The sequence below is a fragment of the Alosa alosa genome, chromosome 9 (assembly GCF_017589495.1).
Source record: "Alosa alosa isolate M-15738 ecotype Scorff River chromosome 9, AALO_Geno_1.1, whole genome shotgun sequence".
NCBI classification, from domain to species: domain Eukaryota; kingdom Metazoa; phylum Chordata; class Actinopteri; order Clupeiformes; family Clupeidae; genus Alosa; species Alosa alosa.
In genome coordinates this window covers 11,619,096-11,634,387 of record NC_063197.1, presented here as the reverse complement: position 1 = coordinate 11,634,387, position 15,292 = coordinate 11,619,096, and the positions used below count along the sequence as shown (strand labels likewise).

The 15,292-nt window shown below is 43.5% G+C and overlaps 1 protein-coding gene across 1 annotated transcript; it reads right to left on the bottom strand.

The window, feature by feature from the left end:
- Nucleotides 1-1,428: 1,428 nt before the first annotated feature.
- Nucleotides 1,429-14,926, bottom strand: niban1b (niban apoptosis regulator 1b). Its single transcript, XM_048253204.1, has 14 exons — nucleotides 14,819-14,926; nucleotides 11,467-11,597; nucleotides 11,233-11,358; nucleotides 10,744-10,858; nucleotides 10,246-10,407; nucleotides 8,427-8,542; nucleotides 6,979-7,083; nucleotides 6,423-6,585; nucleotides 5,808-5,995; nucleotides 4,983-5,129; nucleotides 4,639-4,749; nucleotides 4,145-4,252; nucleotides 3,700-3,811; nucleotides 1,429-2,908 (listed from the first exon to the last, which is right to left on the bottom strand). Exons 1-14 carry the CDS (start codon nucleotides 14,871-14,873, stop codon nucleotides 1,806-1,808), a joined length of 2,742 nt encoding a protein of 913 aa, XP_048109161.1. The 5' UTR covers nucleotides 14,874-14,926; the 3' UTR covers nucleotides 1,429-1,805.
- Nucleotides 14,927-15,292: the final 366 nt, after the last annotated feature.

The window sequence follows — 15,292 nt, the reverse complement described above, 5'->3', positions numbered from 1 at the left end:
GGATGGGGTGGGGTGGGGGGACTGCAAAGCCGAAACATCTTCCAGCCAATCTCCACTACTGTGGTTGTGGACTGTGGCAGTGGTGGATGCAGTCACACTGCTGCTGTTGCTGCTGCTGCTACGTTCCTGATGATTTAGCTTTTGGGGAAACAGTGACTCAGAAGCTTCTCACCTGGGGGACGAAATTCATGTTGACAGTTCGGGCAGGCCAATAGGAAAAGCACATATTTCAGCTGTGAGTGGACAGGGCGGCAGGGGGAAGTTGGTGGGGGTGGGGGTGCAGGGCAGGCAGGCTTTTGGTGTGCCAGTAACTGATTACTGGAAGTGATTTTAGACTAAAACCAACATTGGGTCGCAAGGGGGCAAAGCAAACAGCTCATATTTTAAAAGGGCCCTCTGGTGCTAAATGTCCCTTCATGGCAAAAGATGTCAGAGAAAAGAAAGGCAGAGATGGAAGGAGGGAGGGAGAGTTTAGAAAAATAAGAACAGGTCCATAAGAGGGGGAGGGAAAAAGTCCTGGATGACAAAGAGAATTTGTGACATAATGAATGCTGGACGCACATCTGCAGTAGAGACCGGAGGAGGGACCGGCTCTTCAATACACTGGGTTCACCACTGCAGTAATTGGCTCTGTAAAGTCCTGCGGGTGTAAGACTGTTAAGAGTGCCATCTACTGACTGATAATAGGAACAACTAATTCCATAATCATAGCAACAGGATAATTACTCAAACCTTACTTGTGTCCTAATAGCTAATAGTGAAATTTTACTTGTGTCCATCTGATAGCTAATAGCGGATCTTTCTGGCCTCTAAATGTCTTGTGGGCAAGTATCCCACTCTATTATAATGAAAGTGGAATAAGGTCATTTTCTAAATTTCTGCTTTGAGTATATACTGTACTGGAATAATCAGAGGTTAAGATTGGATCTGATATTTTCTGCATATACTGTATCAGATCAGTCAAAAACATTTCAGAAATATGTTGTGAACATCATGCCAAAAAATTAATCAGGGAAAAAAATCCTTGGGGGGCTTGTTCCACTACACTTCATTGGTCTGAAAAAAGTCCTAACCTAGGATGCCTGCCAGTTACAATAAAAGTCCATTAAAGCAGCACTGTGCAAGTTTTAGGGTAAAACTACCAAGCTAGCTACCTAAAAGTCATGATAAACCTTACAAACACCAACCTGAGTCTTATTGACAGAAGCTCGCTAACATGGCAACTGATGTCTTTAGGTGTCAGCAATGTGAATGCTTTTTTGATTTCTGCAGTGTAGTGTTTCTGCAACCCGGAGTACAGAACTACATTGTGTATATCCTGCTGGATGGCTCACATGGACTTACACTATTAAAGTGAATTTAAAGCTGATACTATACTATAGTTGCATAAAATCATACCTCAAAAAACGGAGAAATTGTTGCATAGTGTTGCTTTAAACCATTTAATGCATCAAGTTTCTCTGTTGATGCAAAGAAGAAGGTTCTTCAGTGAGGGTCACTGTTTGCTTATTTGAGATTTTTTCATTTCAGAGTATTAGGCAAGAAAATATAATGTAAGGCGTTAAAAATATAGATACTGTTGTATGAAAATACAAGATTTGACTGCATGTCCTATTGGTTAGTCAAATAAAAAGCCAAATATCGAGTCCTAGTACAGCTGTTAGTATTAAGCCCTTCTATGTCAATGACATGTATTTAGTCTAGTTATCTAGTCTAGAAAATGTGTTTCCATTACTGTCTATAAGGTCCTGGTGACTCAGGCTGTTCGGCCTTTGACTATACGAGTCCATCAGAGTGCGCAGCCTCTAGGTAGAGCTGCCATCAGGACAGGGCTTGATGATGTCCTCCACCTCAATGACCTCCACCACCAGATCACGTATTGCTTTCACACAGTCAAAAGACTCCACCTTGTCGTCCTCCTCCGCATCACGCGTGCCTGATGGAAGTGCTTTGGTGCCCTCTGCTGTTGGCTCAGAGGTCACCAGTCCAAAGGAGGTGGTCTCCCCCTCAGCAGACTGACCGCCAGACCCTTCTAGACTCGCACCACCACCACCTCCACCTTCTGACTCCTCCACACTCCCCTCACCTCCAGCTTGTGGTGTCAGAGCAGCAGCCACCACCGCCACCATTGTTGTCGTCGTTGTTGTCGTCTCCTCGCTGCTGCTCCCTGGTGGTATACTGGAGGCCTCAGCCTTAGCTACCTGGGTAAGCACAGGTGGGGTCAAGTCGTCGTCTTCAGCCAGAGGCACTGCGCTGCCGGCTGGCACCCCCGCGGGTGGGTTGAGATAGATAGCTCTGTCTGTGCAGGCCGTAGAGGAGTCTGTGGGCACCGGTCCAGGCTCCTCCAAAAATGACAGCGCTTCAGGACTGGACGGTGGCTCAGGAGACACCTCCTCTTTAAGCTCGACAGATGGCAAAGCAACTTGGGCCACTCTGTCCTGCTCCTTGGCCTGCTCCTCCTGTTGTCTCAGGGGCTCCTGTTCTTCTTTGGGCTGCTGCTCCTCTTTCTTCACTTCTTCTACCTGCTTCTCCTGCTGCTCCTCTTTCTTCACTTCTTCTACCTGCTTCTCCTGCTGCTCCTCTTTCTTCACTTCTTCTACCTGCTTCTCCTGCTGCTCCTCTTTCTTCACTTCTTCTACCTGCTTCTCCTGCTGGTCCTGTGGCTCCTCTGCAACCTCCTCCTTCTGACACTCAGACGCCCCAACTCTGCTGACCAGAGGGGAGGGCTTCAAGTCAGCTGACTGGAACTGGAAGCACGTAGCGCCCGCCTGCTTGGAAGGGCTGGATGGGTCCGACAGAAGAGGAGGAGGCGTCCGGCTGCCGCTCAGACTGCCCTGGCTGATGGCCTGCAGGTCGGAGCTGTCCACAAACAGGTTGTGCTTCTTCTGACTGGCTGCCTCCTTCACCACTGCAGAGGTGCGACAGAATGAACAGGCATGAGGAAAGTAAACAACTCAGACGTGAATTTTACAAAGAACAACCTCAGATACTGCATTTTATAAATCAAGCAGAACATTTGTAGAAAGTTTTAGTAAATTACAGTTTGGAGAACTATGGCAGCATAAAGACATGGTGTAGACTTTGTAACTGTGGACCCCAATTTGAATCATGGGCAAAGAGCAAAGTCTTAAGTCTAAATTGAGCAGGCAAAATCAACTTGGACATTTAAAAACCATGGGCAACACCTTAACTACAACATGGATGCCACATCAAACGATAACTATGGGATAACTATACAACTTTTTCCTTGTTGACAGACTTTGCATTTTCCCTTCATTTAAATTAGAGCCCTATGTGTCACTAATTCTCTCTTTCACTCTAACCGAATCCTAATTGGGTCAGGCATTTTTATTCTGATTGAGGTGTTTATATGATCATTTATATTCCAAATGAGCCGTTATTCCGTTTCTAATCGGATTAAAAGTGTCCCTGTAAACATGGCTATAGTAATAGTTTATAACAGCAGCACCAGATATGTAAATCAAGAGGCAAATTACAGTAGAGCCCACAGCACCAGCAGCACAAAGGAAAGATCGAGTGTCCATGCCCAGGTAGTACATCTACACCAGAAGAGGACATAGGACAAACCAGGTACCAGGACAAGGAAAGTCATACAACGAGCTACTTATTCTGCAACCGATTCTGAGCCCGAATAGGCTCGAATGCCATTGCAGATTGTGGGGATTCACTTTATTTTACCTTTGTTCACTTCAGGGGTGAGAGTCTTCTTCAGAATGTCCTCATAGACATTCTCCACATTTATGAAGTCAGTGCAATCTGCAAATATGTACTGTTCAAACTTCTCCAGCTCCTAAAAAGAATGAAAGGTGTTATATCAGTGATATGTTTGCCAAGTTCAAGACATTCATAAACCCATTTCGGAATATAACCATTCTATGTAACCCTATGTAAAGGTGCCATTGACCATTGGTTAGAATGTGTTATTTCTCTCCCTTCACTCATGTTAACACATCTTCCCAAAATGATTTGCTGGGAAAAGTAACTGTCTGTCTTATATTCATGAGTGGATTCTAATGACATGAATCTAAGGTAAATGTGTTTTTTGAGTATGTAGGACTGTGTGAGGTTTGTGACATGCACAAGGTGTGATGTGTAGCCTGTCTAGGGAGTAAAAAAGCCTTACAGGTCTGCATGAGGGGCTCAGGTGTCTCCTCAGCACGGGGAGTGTGATGTCCATCAGTGCCTCTTGAAAGAATTGCTTCCGCACTGTACTGCTGTCGTAGTCATATTGCTGTGACACAAAGAGAACACAGTCAGGGGACAATGTTCTGGTTTCACAGGACTGTTCAAACCAACAATGCAAAGGAAATAATAGCAAATTAATAGTGATATGAGTTATACAGAGACAGAGGGGGGTCCAGCACCAAGTATTGCCTCTTTATATTATATCAAATTTGGAGTAACAACACCAGGCATGAGCCAGCAGAGTTCAATAATGAGGGGAAATATATCTTGACAAAAATCAATAAAAGAACCTTCATCAAGATGCATCTCTTTGCAATGATAAAGGTGGATGATGACTATGACTACCTTAATGCCAAAGTAATTGTTGGGACAAGTAGGAAAAGGGTGGGTGAGAGAGTTGAGGACCTCTTCTAGTTAGAACAACAGGATTACCTTGAGGACTCTCATTTTGGCCTTCTCCATGACAGACCCCAGCTGTGCAGGGTTGTCTTTCACAGTAGACTGCAGCAGAGACTCAAAGGTGTACATCGCATTGTCCATCAGCTACAGAGAGAACAAAAGCACATTCAGGATGCGATAAAGGCGACAGGATGCTGATGAACAATGACCACCAGAGGGCGCTAAACAGAATAAGCAACTTAGACATGACACTAAGAAGTTCAGTACCGTGTGCATACTTGCTGTAGGTTATGTCAATGGTGTGTCTCTCTAAATCTGTTATCACATTACGTCATATAGATCTTATACCATACTGTAGGACTTATCCATTAGCTGACCTGCTGCATGTGTTTTTGAGCGCCTTGCACTAGCTTGGTGGTGTTGGAGAAGCTGAAACGCTGCTGGAGCTCCTGAAGCTTCTCATGGAGAGCGTCGAGTCTTTGGAAGCTCTCCTCCAACTCTGTTTTACTGGCCTGCTGGAGGGCCTAGCAGCAGGGCAAGAGAGTCAACAATTACTCCATATGCATATCATAATTAATTCAATAATTCAAAATTAAGTATATATACTCTTTTGATCCCGTGAGGGAAATTTGGTCTCTGCATTTATCCGAATCCATTAATTAGTGAAACAACTCAGCACACAGTGAACACACAGTGAGGTGAAGCACACACTAATCCCGGAGCAGTGAGCTGCTTGCTACAGCGGCGCTCGGGGAGCAGTGAGGGGTTAGGTACCTTGCTCAAGGGCACTTCAGCCGTGGATGTGGGAGAGCAGTGCTCAACCACTTCCCCCGCCCACATTTTTCCTACTGGGTCAGGGATCGAACTGGCAATCCTTTGGTTACAAGCCCGAACCCCTAACCAGTAGGCCACGGCTGCCCTCTGTTATTGCTGCACAAACCCCCAACTATTGTAATATATTTTAGCATAGATACAACAACTGTATTCAAAACATGGCACTTTTATTATTGTGTACGCACTGACAAATGTAAGACAGGACATCACACTTATACGTCTTTACACTCAAAATGTAACACTGTTATACTTTGAAATACAGTTATGAATTCTGCTAACATTACATCATCTGCTGTCAATACATCAGTATGCCTGAGCAGTGCTCCATACTGGCCCAACTCTGTCCCCTTCCTTGTCCTGTGACTCACCTGCTGGACCTGCTGGAAGGTCCAACCCTGGCGGACGTCCCTGCAGAGTCGCTCCAGCTGTTCGTCGCACAGCTGTCTTACGGCCTGGAAGCCGCCATTGACGGGCCCAAGCAGCTCTTCCAACACTGAGCTCAGGTACGGATTGACATGCTCTGCACACACACTCTGGGTTCGCTCCAACACCATGGCTGACACCACAAACACACACACACACACACACACACACACACACACACACACACACACACACACACACACACACACACACACATAGACACACATGCACACACACACACACACACACACACGCACACACACACAAAAAACACACACACACACACACACACACACACACACATAGACACACATGCACACAGGCAAACAGACAGGTGCAGACACACAAACACAAAAAGACAAAATGCATTCACTGACGAGTACTTACAGATTTACTTACAAAAACAATCATTTTAAGCAATACAAAAACAAAAACGAACATTTTGAAATGGCTTTCAAGTGCCTTCTTCAATGTTCCTACAGTCTTGAAAACACTGTCATAATATTAGATGCATTAGTTACATAAAGCACCAAAACAGAAGAAATGTTTGTCTGCTTCACCTTTAAGTTTGGTCTCCAGGAAGGCGCAAGAGGAGCTGATATGGTCCATGTTGGAGCGCAGCAGCACCCCCTGCTGTTGGGCTGCTGCACTGCACTCCTCTTTCAAGCTCTGCAGTGTCTCCTGCACCTGAGCCAGCACCTGCGTGTGGGCAGCCTCCACCAACTGAGCACGACCACAGGAAACAGCAATAATAAGCACACAACAATAACATCAACACATATCAACAGCACCTGTCACCTAGTCACAACAGCCTCAAACAACACAACAAGACAATGCAGCTCACACACTAAAGTACACAGATCAGAGCAAAACAATACCGGTATCCACCACCTGAACACAAGATTAGCTGTACACATTGTCAGAACGTGAGGATGCCAATACTGGCTGATTGCGTGTAGCATCAGCAATAGTGATTACTGGGAAAACACCACTGAGATAACAAAGACACATTGAAGAGAATAAGGAACCACATTTACAAAACCACACAAAGAGCTCTTTTATGCATTTAGTACTTCATTAAAAGCCACTGGAAGGATTATTGGCAATGACGCTTACAGACAACCAGGCCCTCCTCTTCTCTGCCCTCTTCCCCTTCAGCTGTGGAATCAGCTCCTTCTGCAGGTAGGGAATAAGCCCCTCCATGACCAGATGTGTGAGGACCTGCAAGCACACACACACACACACACACACACACACACACACACACACACACACACACACACACACACACACACACACACACACACACACACCAATTACAAATATACAGATACATAAATACACTAATCAGAATCTCCTTGCTGTCCCCTGCACCAGACAGCCTGGGTGGCAGGTCCTTCAGCGCCATGGCACCCAAGCTCTGGAATTCTTTCCCTCAACCCCTCTGTGACTGCTCCTCCCTTCCTTTCTTCAAATCTCCTCTCAAGACTCTGTTTCATTAACATTTCTCCTCTAGCATTACACAGACTTACCACTCTTTCCCCCTCTAGTTTTTGTTTTGTTATGACTCTGTAAAGTGACCTTGAGTTTGAGAAAGGCACTATATAAATATAACTTATTATATGAGCAAATAGAAACCCACCCCAGTACTTGTGGGCGTAGGGCATGTGTGACTGTTAATTAGGCAGATCCTGGGCTTAGGCGTATATCTAATATGATAGCCTATCCAAGGGTGATAGGCCTTCCCCAAGATATCCAGAAACTGCCTATTTCGTCCAGTGTTATGTTTTACATTTCGCTATCTTCCCATTCAACCCCATTTCCAAATCATCATAAACCTAGGAACCAATGACAACTGTTTATCCACCATGGGACGGGCTTTATAATGATGACAGACATAGTTTGCAGTGCTGTTGAACACTATGACTGTGCTGGTGGCAACAGTGCTAAATGACACAGATGTGCAAGTAAACAACTGTATTTTTAATTTCCTTCAATTATAAGATGTGTCATGCCCCAATTCTGATTAAAACAGGCATATGCCTGGGGTCTTATTCTATTTTTTAGTAATCAGAATATGATATCTGGTTATGGCAACAGGAATTAGCTGCTTAAATGACTGATTCACAATCGGAATATTGTAATTTTTCCAATTAAAACAGGAATATGGTGTGCATGGAAACGTAGTCAATCGAGCAATCAGTCTGGTGTTATTCCATACTCTGATTTGTTACTTCACGAATGTTTCTTGCTACAACGCTGAATACAACACACACGTTCTACTGCAAAAACAATTCTACACGTGTGAAAACGGCGTAGAGCACCAGGACTTGATGCCAAGCTTATCACTTCTCCCAGTAGGCGGGGCATTGTGGGTCCTGTCATCCGTTATGAGTGACAGCTCTGGTCTGTGTGTGTGGCTGCTCTGTGGTTTCCCTTTGACTTCCGCTGCTCGCCTCGCTTTCTCTAAAAATACTGCTCGAAACTGGAGAGACCACCATCTAGCCAAGCCGAAACAAACAGTTTGTTCATGATGAGCAAATGTGTGTTTACAAGTCACTGACCTGTACGTCGTCCCCTACGAGCATGTCCCATGATTCATAGTGGCCTTTCTCCTGTCTGTGGAAGTGAATGGCTGCCAGGAAGGCCTGCATCTCACACGTAGGTTTGTGCAGAGAGTCTGGACGGAAGAGAGGAGAGGTTAGTGTGTGTACAGTAGCTAGTATGGGGGACCTTTATCTCTGTGGTCTTGTGAGAGGGAAACTATATAGATGAGACTGAGATCGGGTGTGCACACAGGTTTATGGTGGATCAGGATGATGGAGAGAAACAGAGGGTGAGAGAGGAAAGAGAGAGAGAGAGAGAGAGAGAGAGAGAGAGAGAGAGAGAGAGATTGAGAGAGAGAGAGAAGAGAGGAGAAACATAATGAGCCAGGAAATGGATCCACCCACTTGGCTGTAACAGTCTTACAGATAAGAGACGAGCCCGGCTATCAGTCATCAGATAAAGAGTAATCCACTTACTACTAATATCCAGGGATGTAGTGGAGGCTAAACGCAAGTAAACACAGTTTATCCACCTCTGAAATTTCAGAAATAGAGTTTATCCACCTCTTATTAGAGTTTATCCACCAATTGCAACTTCTAACATTAAAAAATCACACTGTATTATCCACATTCACAATATGTTCCTTGAATTTCCCCTTGGGATTCTATCTATCTATCTATCTATCTATCTATCTATCTATCTATCTATCTATCTATCTATCTCATCAACACTCTGAAACCATTTAATACACTGGTATTGTTATAAACATTGGGCAATAACCTCCACCATCATCAAAAACGTGCCTTTTATAAAAATCTGATACCGCATGGCACAGTCCACTTTACCGTGATCACAGAATTCATAGTGTACCTGCCTCTTATTTTACCACTACACCCCTGCTTATATCCAACAGAGTCTAGTGTATTCAGTTGTGGGTAAGAGGCAGCAGATTGTAGTGGATAACAGGTGATCTTCCTCTCTGGTGTTAAGGATTGATTGTGGTGTTGGGTTTTAATTGGATGATGTTTAAAATGACTCAACATCCAACAGATATATGGCTTTGTGGCATTTCTTCAAGCAAGATCATCAGTGTGCCCAGACAGAGCTAGCATGCTCTGTTAGCTAGAAATGTCATAATTTCTTACACACTTACACAATCAGACAAACAGACAAATAAGGACGCAACCACACTTGGCCGTTGACCACAGACACCCTAGCAATGCACAATATGACTTCAAATCAATGACATGATCATTTCAAACCTTTATCTCCATTATGATTAATCAACAACAATATATTTATTATTATTTATTCTATGATACATTTTGCCTTCTACATAGTTCTCTGACAAGGTACCGGAATACAAAATGACAGACACGGCAATCTTTTTAAATAGGCTGCTCAGGTTGAGGACTGTTAGCTCTGTGTTTGTGCTTGTGTCATCCATGCCATCAGATACATTTTGAGTGAACTCGGACTTACATAAGTTGGACAGTTCACGAATGTATGCATTTACGAAAGTATTAACATGAGTAAGATGAATGACCAGCGTAAAATTAAAGTCGACGAGAGATTCTAAATGTTGTTTTCGACATCTTCTACATCTTCTGTTAATTGACTAGTCCTATGATCAAACCATTTAGATTATACAGAGAGTGACGGCCATCGGTATGGTGACTGGCAGCAGTTGGCAGCAACAGCTCACCACAGCAGGCAGCCCACAGATACTATAGTGTGCAACACTGAGTTGCAGAATCCAAACACAACACAGCACAACAGAAACAGGAAACAGAAATATTATGACTCAATATAGAGGCAGGCAAAAGTCAACCTTACCATGATTCTGATGGCGGATGCTGTGACTGAGTGTGCAAAGGAAGTGGCGCCGCTGTTCGTCGTCATGGCAGCAGAGGTAAACATCGCGTCGGTATGGTAACCTCAGATACACTGGAAATGCAGTGGAGGGAACCAGCTCAGGGGCAGAGTCCTCTTGTCCATCTGAACCAACAGGACAACAACAAAAACAGAAACAACAACAACAACAACACGTTATATACGTACGTTTTTATATAGTGCACAACAAACACAAAACACAACAAAACTAATATCTCTGTGTGTGTGTGTGTGTGTGTGTGTGTGTCTGTGTGTGTGTGTGTCTTGTGTGAGTGGTGTGTATGCATACGTTGGCTGGTGGATGGCTGTGCATTTATTTTTGTAATCATCTGTATATTTATTTGTGGCTTTGTGGGTGTGTGTCTGTAAGTAGGTGAGAAACATTTCTGAAAGTGGCTGATGAAAGTTAGTAAAAACTTGGTAAAGACGGTTGACACTTACTGTTCAGATCAGGAATGGCCTTATTAACTAAAGCCTCATACTTCTCCCTTGAGGTGACCACAGTGCCCCCAACTAGGTTCAGCTTCTGACGTGCAGGAGTCCCTCTCTTACACATCTGCAAACAGAGTTATTACAACTACTTTGATAAAGCTAATGAAAACGAGCACAGCAGGGATGGACAGAGAACAACACAGCATGTTAAAGATGGGTTTTGTCTTATCAGATGTTCTATTCATTTACATTTATTATTTTAGCAGACTCTTTTTTTCAAAGCGACTTATGCCAATTATACTGTATTACAAGGGCTTTGTTACATTGTCCCTGGAGCAACTCAGGGTTAAGTGCCTTGCTCAAGGGCACAACGGTGGAAGCCGGGTATTGAACCAGCAACTTTTCTGGCTACTGCATAGCCTAGCTCCACTACTAACCACTACACTACCACCGTACCACCATAGATGATGACAGAGAAAAGGGTGTTGTTGTGGTCACCTCCTGGTTGTCATGGAGCTCCAGGCTGTGGTTTCGTAGAGTGGCCCATCTGTCCTTCCACTTCTTGGCATCCTCACACTGTGAGACACTCCCCTCGTAGAGGACCTCACACGCACCTGCTTGCTCCTGCAGGAGGGAGAATACAGTCATCAATGTGTGTGTGTGTGTGTGTGTGTGTGTGTGTGTGTGTGTGTGTGTGTGTGTGTGTGTTTGTGTGCGTGTGTGATTTCTTACCCTCTGTTTGAGAAGTAGTGCCGGGCTGGTGTTTTGCTGCTCCAACTCCTCTTGCAGTTGTGAGCAAAGGGTCACACGGTACTGCCGTTTGAAGTGAGGACCGAAACCCTTCAGCACTGTCTCTGTATGCTCTGCACACACACACACACACAGACACACACACACACATGTGCACACAGGCACAGACACTCACACACACACACACACACACACACACACACACGTGCACACAGGCACACACACACACACATGCACACACACACACACACACACACACACACAAACACACACACACTGTAAGTACACTGTATTGTAGATGTGCTACAATATATGCACATCTGGATTGTATTAGAACTGTAATGCTGCTTATATTAATCTAAGAGTACATTATACCCGTCTCATGATGTCATTGGCCTGATATTATCCATTACATAGGTTAATAAAATCTGAATAGGATAGGATACCTAACATTGGTCATGATGATGTACTGGAACACCCAAATACTGTATTCCGCATAACACGATGAGGCTATATTTCACATTTCAAATTATCCCTCAAACCTACTCTGACATGTCCAACCCGCCCTGATCAGGGTGTTTCCCTGAGCTGTTTTATGCTGGTGTGGTCTCTAGCAAACCACAGTCTGGTCCCTGTCTACTCTAGTGTATTAGTTTAATGGTTTTTAGATTTGACCAAGATATTCACAAGATATAGGACCTTGTCCAAGATACAAGGCTTTCATCCAAACCAATACAAGACTATTTTAAAACAAACCTGAATTAGTGGATGAATTGGCCTTTTGAATTGAAAAGCTCTCCCCAGGAAGGCATAGTTTTAGTATCATGGTTTACAGTAATATCAAGTCTACTTTGTCCATCACAATATTTGTTGAATAGCTGTATATATGGTTATGGTTATGAAAACAGCAGATTTGGGCCTGCCAGTCATACACAGTAGAGTTACGCCTGCAGTACAGGAAACCTCTTTCTTCTGTGTGTAGTCTGATCCCCTGTACCTAGAGACGGGGTGGGTTGGGAAATGGTTGCATATCTCTGTTTTGAGAAAGCCTTTAACAACACAATAATGGCTATAATTGGGTGTAATTACCCCGCCATTACAACACAGCTAAACTACAGGATGTGTGCTGAAGAGAACGGGATAGCAAGTAGATCTGGTAAGGACCAGGCAACAGTGTCATGGCAGTGGCCCCTACCACGACAGCATCAAAAATGCATGTTTCTCTAACGATACATTAGAATGACACATTGGATGACATTTAAAAGATGTATTAATACATTTGTTTCTGTTGGTGTATACTAGCTCTGTTCTGTCTAATTCTAAGATGAGACCGTTAATACAATGTTGGCAAAAATTAGATTGGTGAGGTTCTGACATAATATGAGCTCATTTACAAACACTGTAGATTTGAAAATGTAAAGAATCAAAGAATCTTCATTTCACTGCAAGAGAACATCTGACTCCTTCTCTCTGAGTTTGTGAAAAAATAGTAATACTCATGATGAACCATCAGTATGGAAACACCCTCAGTAAATCAACAACTTATTTTTGTAGCGCCTTCAAACAATAAAATACACAGGACTTTCACCAAGAGGGTGGTTACAGGTGTCTAGGGTAGACAAATCGTGCAGATACAACACAGCCCAGCTCAACCTGGACAAAGATTCTACCAAAACAGCAGGAAGAATAAATTATCCACCTTTAAGCTGTCAGCATATTTCTCCCACAAGAAAAGCACCAAATCTGTTTAAAAGCGAGGCCACACAAACAGGTTAGAGCTGGCTCAACAGACTTCTCTTTGGTCTGGAAAAGTAATTTTGTGTTTGTGTGTGGGTGTTTGTGTGTGTGTGTGTGTGTGTGTGTGTGTGTGTGAGAGAGAGAGAGAGAGAGAGAGAGAGAAAGATAATGTCATATATGTGTGCGTGTGTGTGTGTGTGTGTGTGTGTGTGTGAGAGAGAGAGAGAGAGAGAGAGAGAGTACACACACATGTGTCAGTGTATATGTCATTGAGTATCTCTACATAGTATCAGGCAGAACGGAAATGTCAGAGCTGTGTGCTGAGCAACAGTAGATAATTTTACCACCATGAGAGAGCTCTGCTCTCTTCCATGGGATATCTGAGTAAGTCTCACAGAGAGGTGCCAAAAGACATTCGCAACCACAAACTCCTACACCAGACAAACCTGAGGGGCTTTCGTAAAAGGGGCAACATGTTTACCAGACATAGCAAAATGAAGAAAGAATTCAATTTCACATAAAGTCAGCTATCCAAGTCAGCTGCGCCTATACGTATGGTGCAATAGCCATGCATTCACATCTGGAGCAGGAAAAACTGATATGAGTCCAGATGTGTTCAGCAGAAGCTGAGTTTTTGCATGGGTGCGTTACTGTTTGCCTGTGACTAAATCCTGGACATAATTCGACAGAACTGTCCACTCCCCCTCAACTTGCTCCAGAGTAGTGTGATGTCATGGGGAGGGCCTCACACCCCGCCCCCTCTCCAGAGGCTCTGTCTATGATGTCAGACTGTTCCAGTGCTCAGTTCTGTGAGATCTCCTCTTGATGGAGCAGGACTCTCACCGAAGATGCTTTGGTCCACTGCAACTGCACTGTTAAATAACTGGTGTGCCACTAATTTACCTATTTGTATTGGTGTTCATGGAGATGTTTGTGAAATGTTCTCCCTGTCAAGATATTCACATCTTGGACAGAACAGGTTTACAAATGTTTACAAGGTTTACAGCTTTTTATCCACTACAATTTTCACCATCATTTAAAAATATTAAAATGAGGGTATGTTGATACCCTTAGTAGGCTAGACTTGTTAGACTCTTGCACCAAACCATAGAATGTATGACAATGAACAAGGACAACAAAATGTAAGGTTGACACGAGAAAATATGGTCTATGTCAATGCATTTCTGGTTAACATCTGAACATAGGCTAGGCAATACAAATCTGATATGTAGCCTACCTGACTATGTGTTCTGCATTTTCATATGTATTTAAGAACGATCGTATAGCCTATTTAAAAACGTTAAAAAAAATGTATTGCGCTCTCCTGTCACGCAGATGGTACTGACAGACTCTTTTTTCCTCAGACATATTTCTCCTGTTCTGTGGACAATTTGGTTATTGTTATATCATGTTTCTCTTTTTACAAATTCTCCGTTTATGAGGATAGCAGGTTAATGCACTTCGCCGGCCTCTGACAAGATGCATGTCGTTCTGTTATCAAATGACGGACTGATGAACCCACGACGATTAGTCAATCAGAATATCAACCCAGACATTCTTGTAGGCTACTATTTATGCACTGTATGAGTAAGCTTACCTTTTATGTAGTTGGATGTAGTCTCATCCAGTTGACTGGAAGTCGATCCACCCATGGTCAGGGGAAACTTCAACTTCTCTCACAAGTCTCTTCTCTTCTGTCTGCACAGACGGGTGCGCCTCTTTATGGTGACTGTCATGAAATGATGGGCGTGCAGTCACTCTCAGAGAGAAATTCTCTTTCGCAGATCTTTCAACTTCCTCGAAGTTTGGCCTAGTACGCCTATTACGACATGACTTGAGCAATCTCGTTTCAATGTGTTGAAAATAGCCATGCCTAAAATGTTTTAATCAAAATTGAGGAAGAATCTGTTTTCCTTCAAATGTTTTTGTTGAGTTGCCCATGCACGCTGAACTGGAATAGACTACCTCCTGCAATATGATTGAAATGGTACATGTAACAGTTTAATGTATTATTATGATTTATTATTGTAGATTATATATTATTTGTATTATTATAACAATCACACAAGGT

Excerpts from the sequence above, each read along its gene's own strand:
- niban1b (XM_048253204.1), bottom strand. The coding sequence starts at position 14,873 with ATGGGTGGATCGACTTCCAGTCAACTGGATGAGACTACATCCAACTAC. Across the intron at positions 5,996-6,422 it reads CCTGGAGACCAAACTTAAAG|CCATGGTGTTGGAGCGAACC; the intron begins GTGAAGCAGACA and ends TTGTGGTGTCAG. Across the intron at positions 2,909-3,699 it reads CACCCCTGAAGTGAACAAAG|TGGTGAAGGAGGCAGCCAGT; the intron begins GTAAAATAAAGT and ends GCACCTCTGCAG.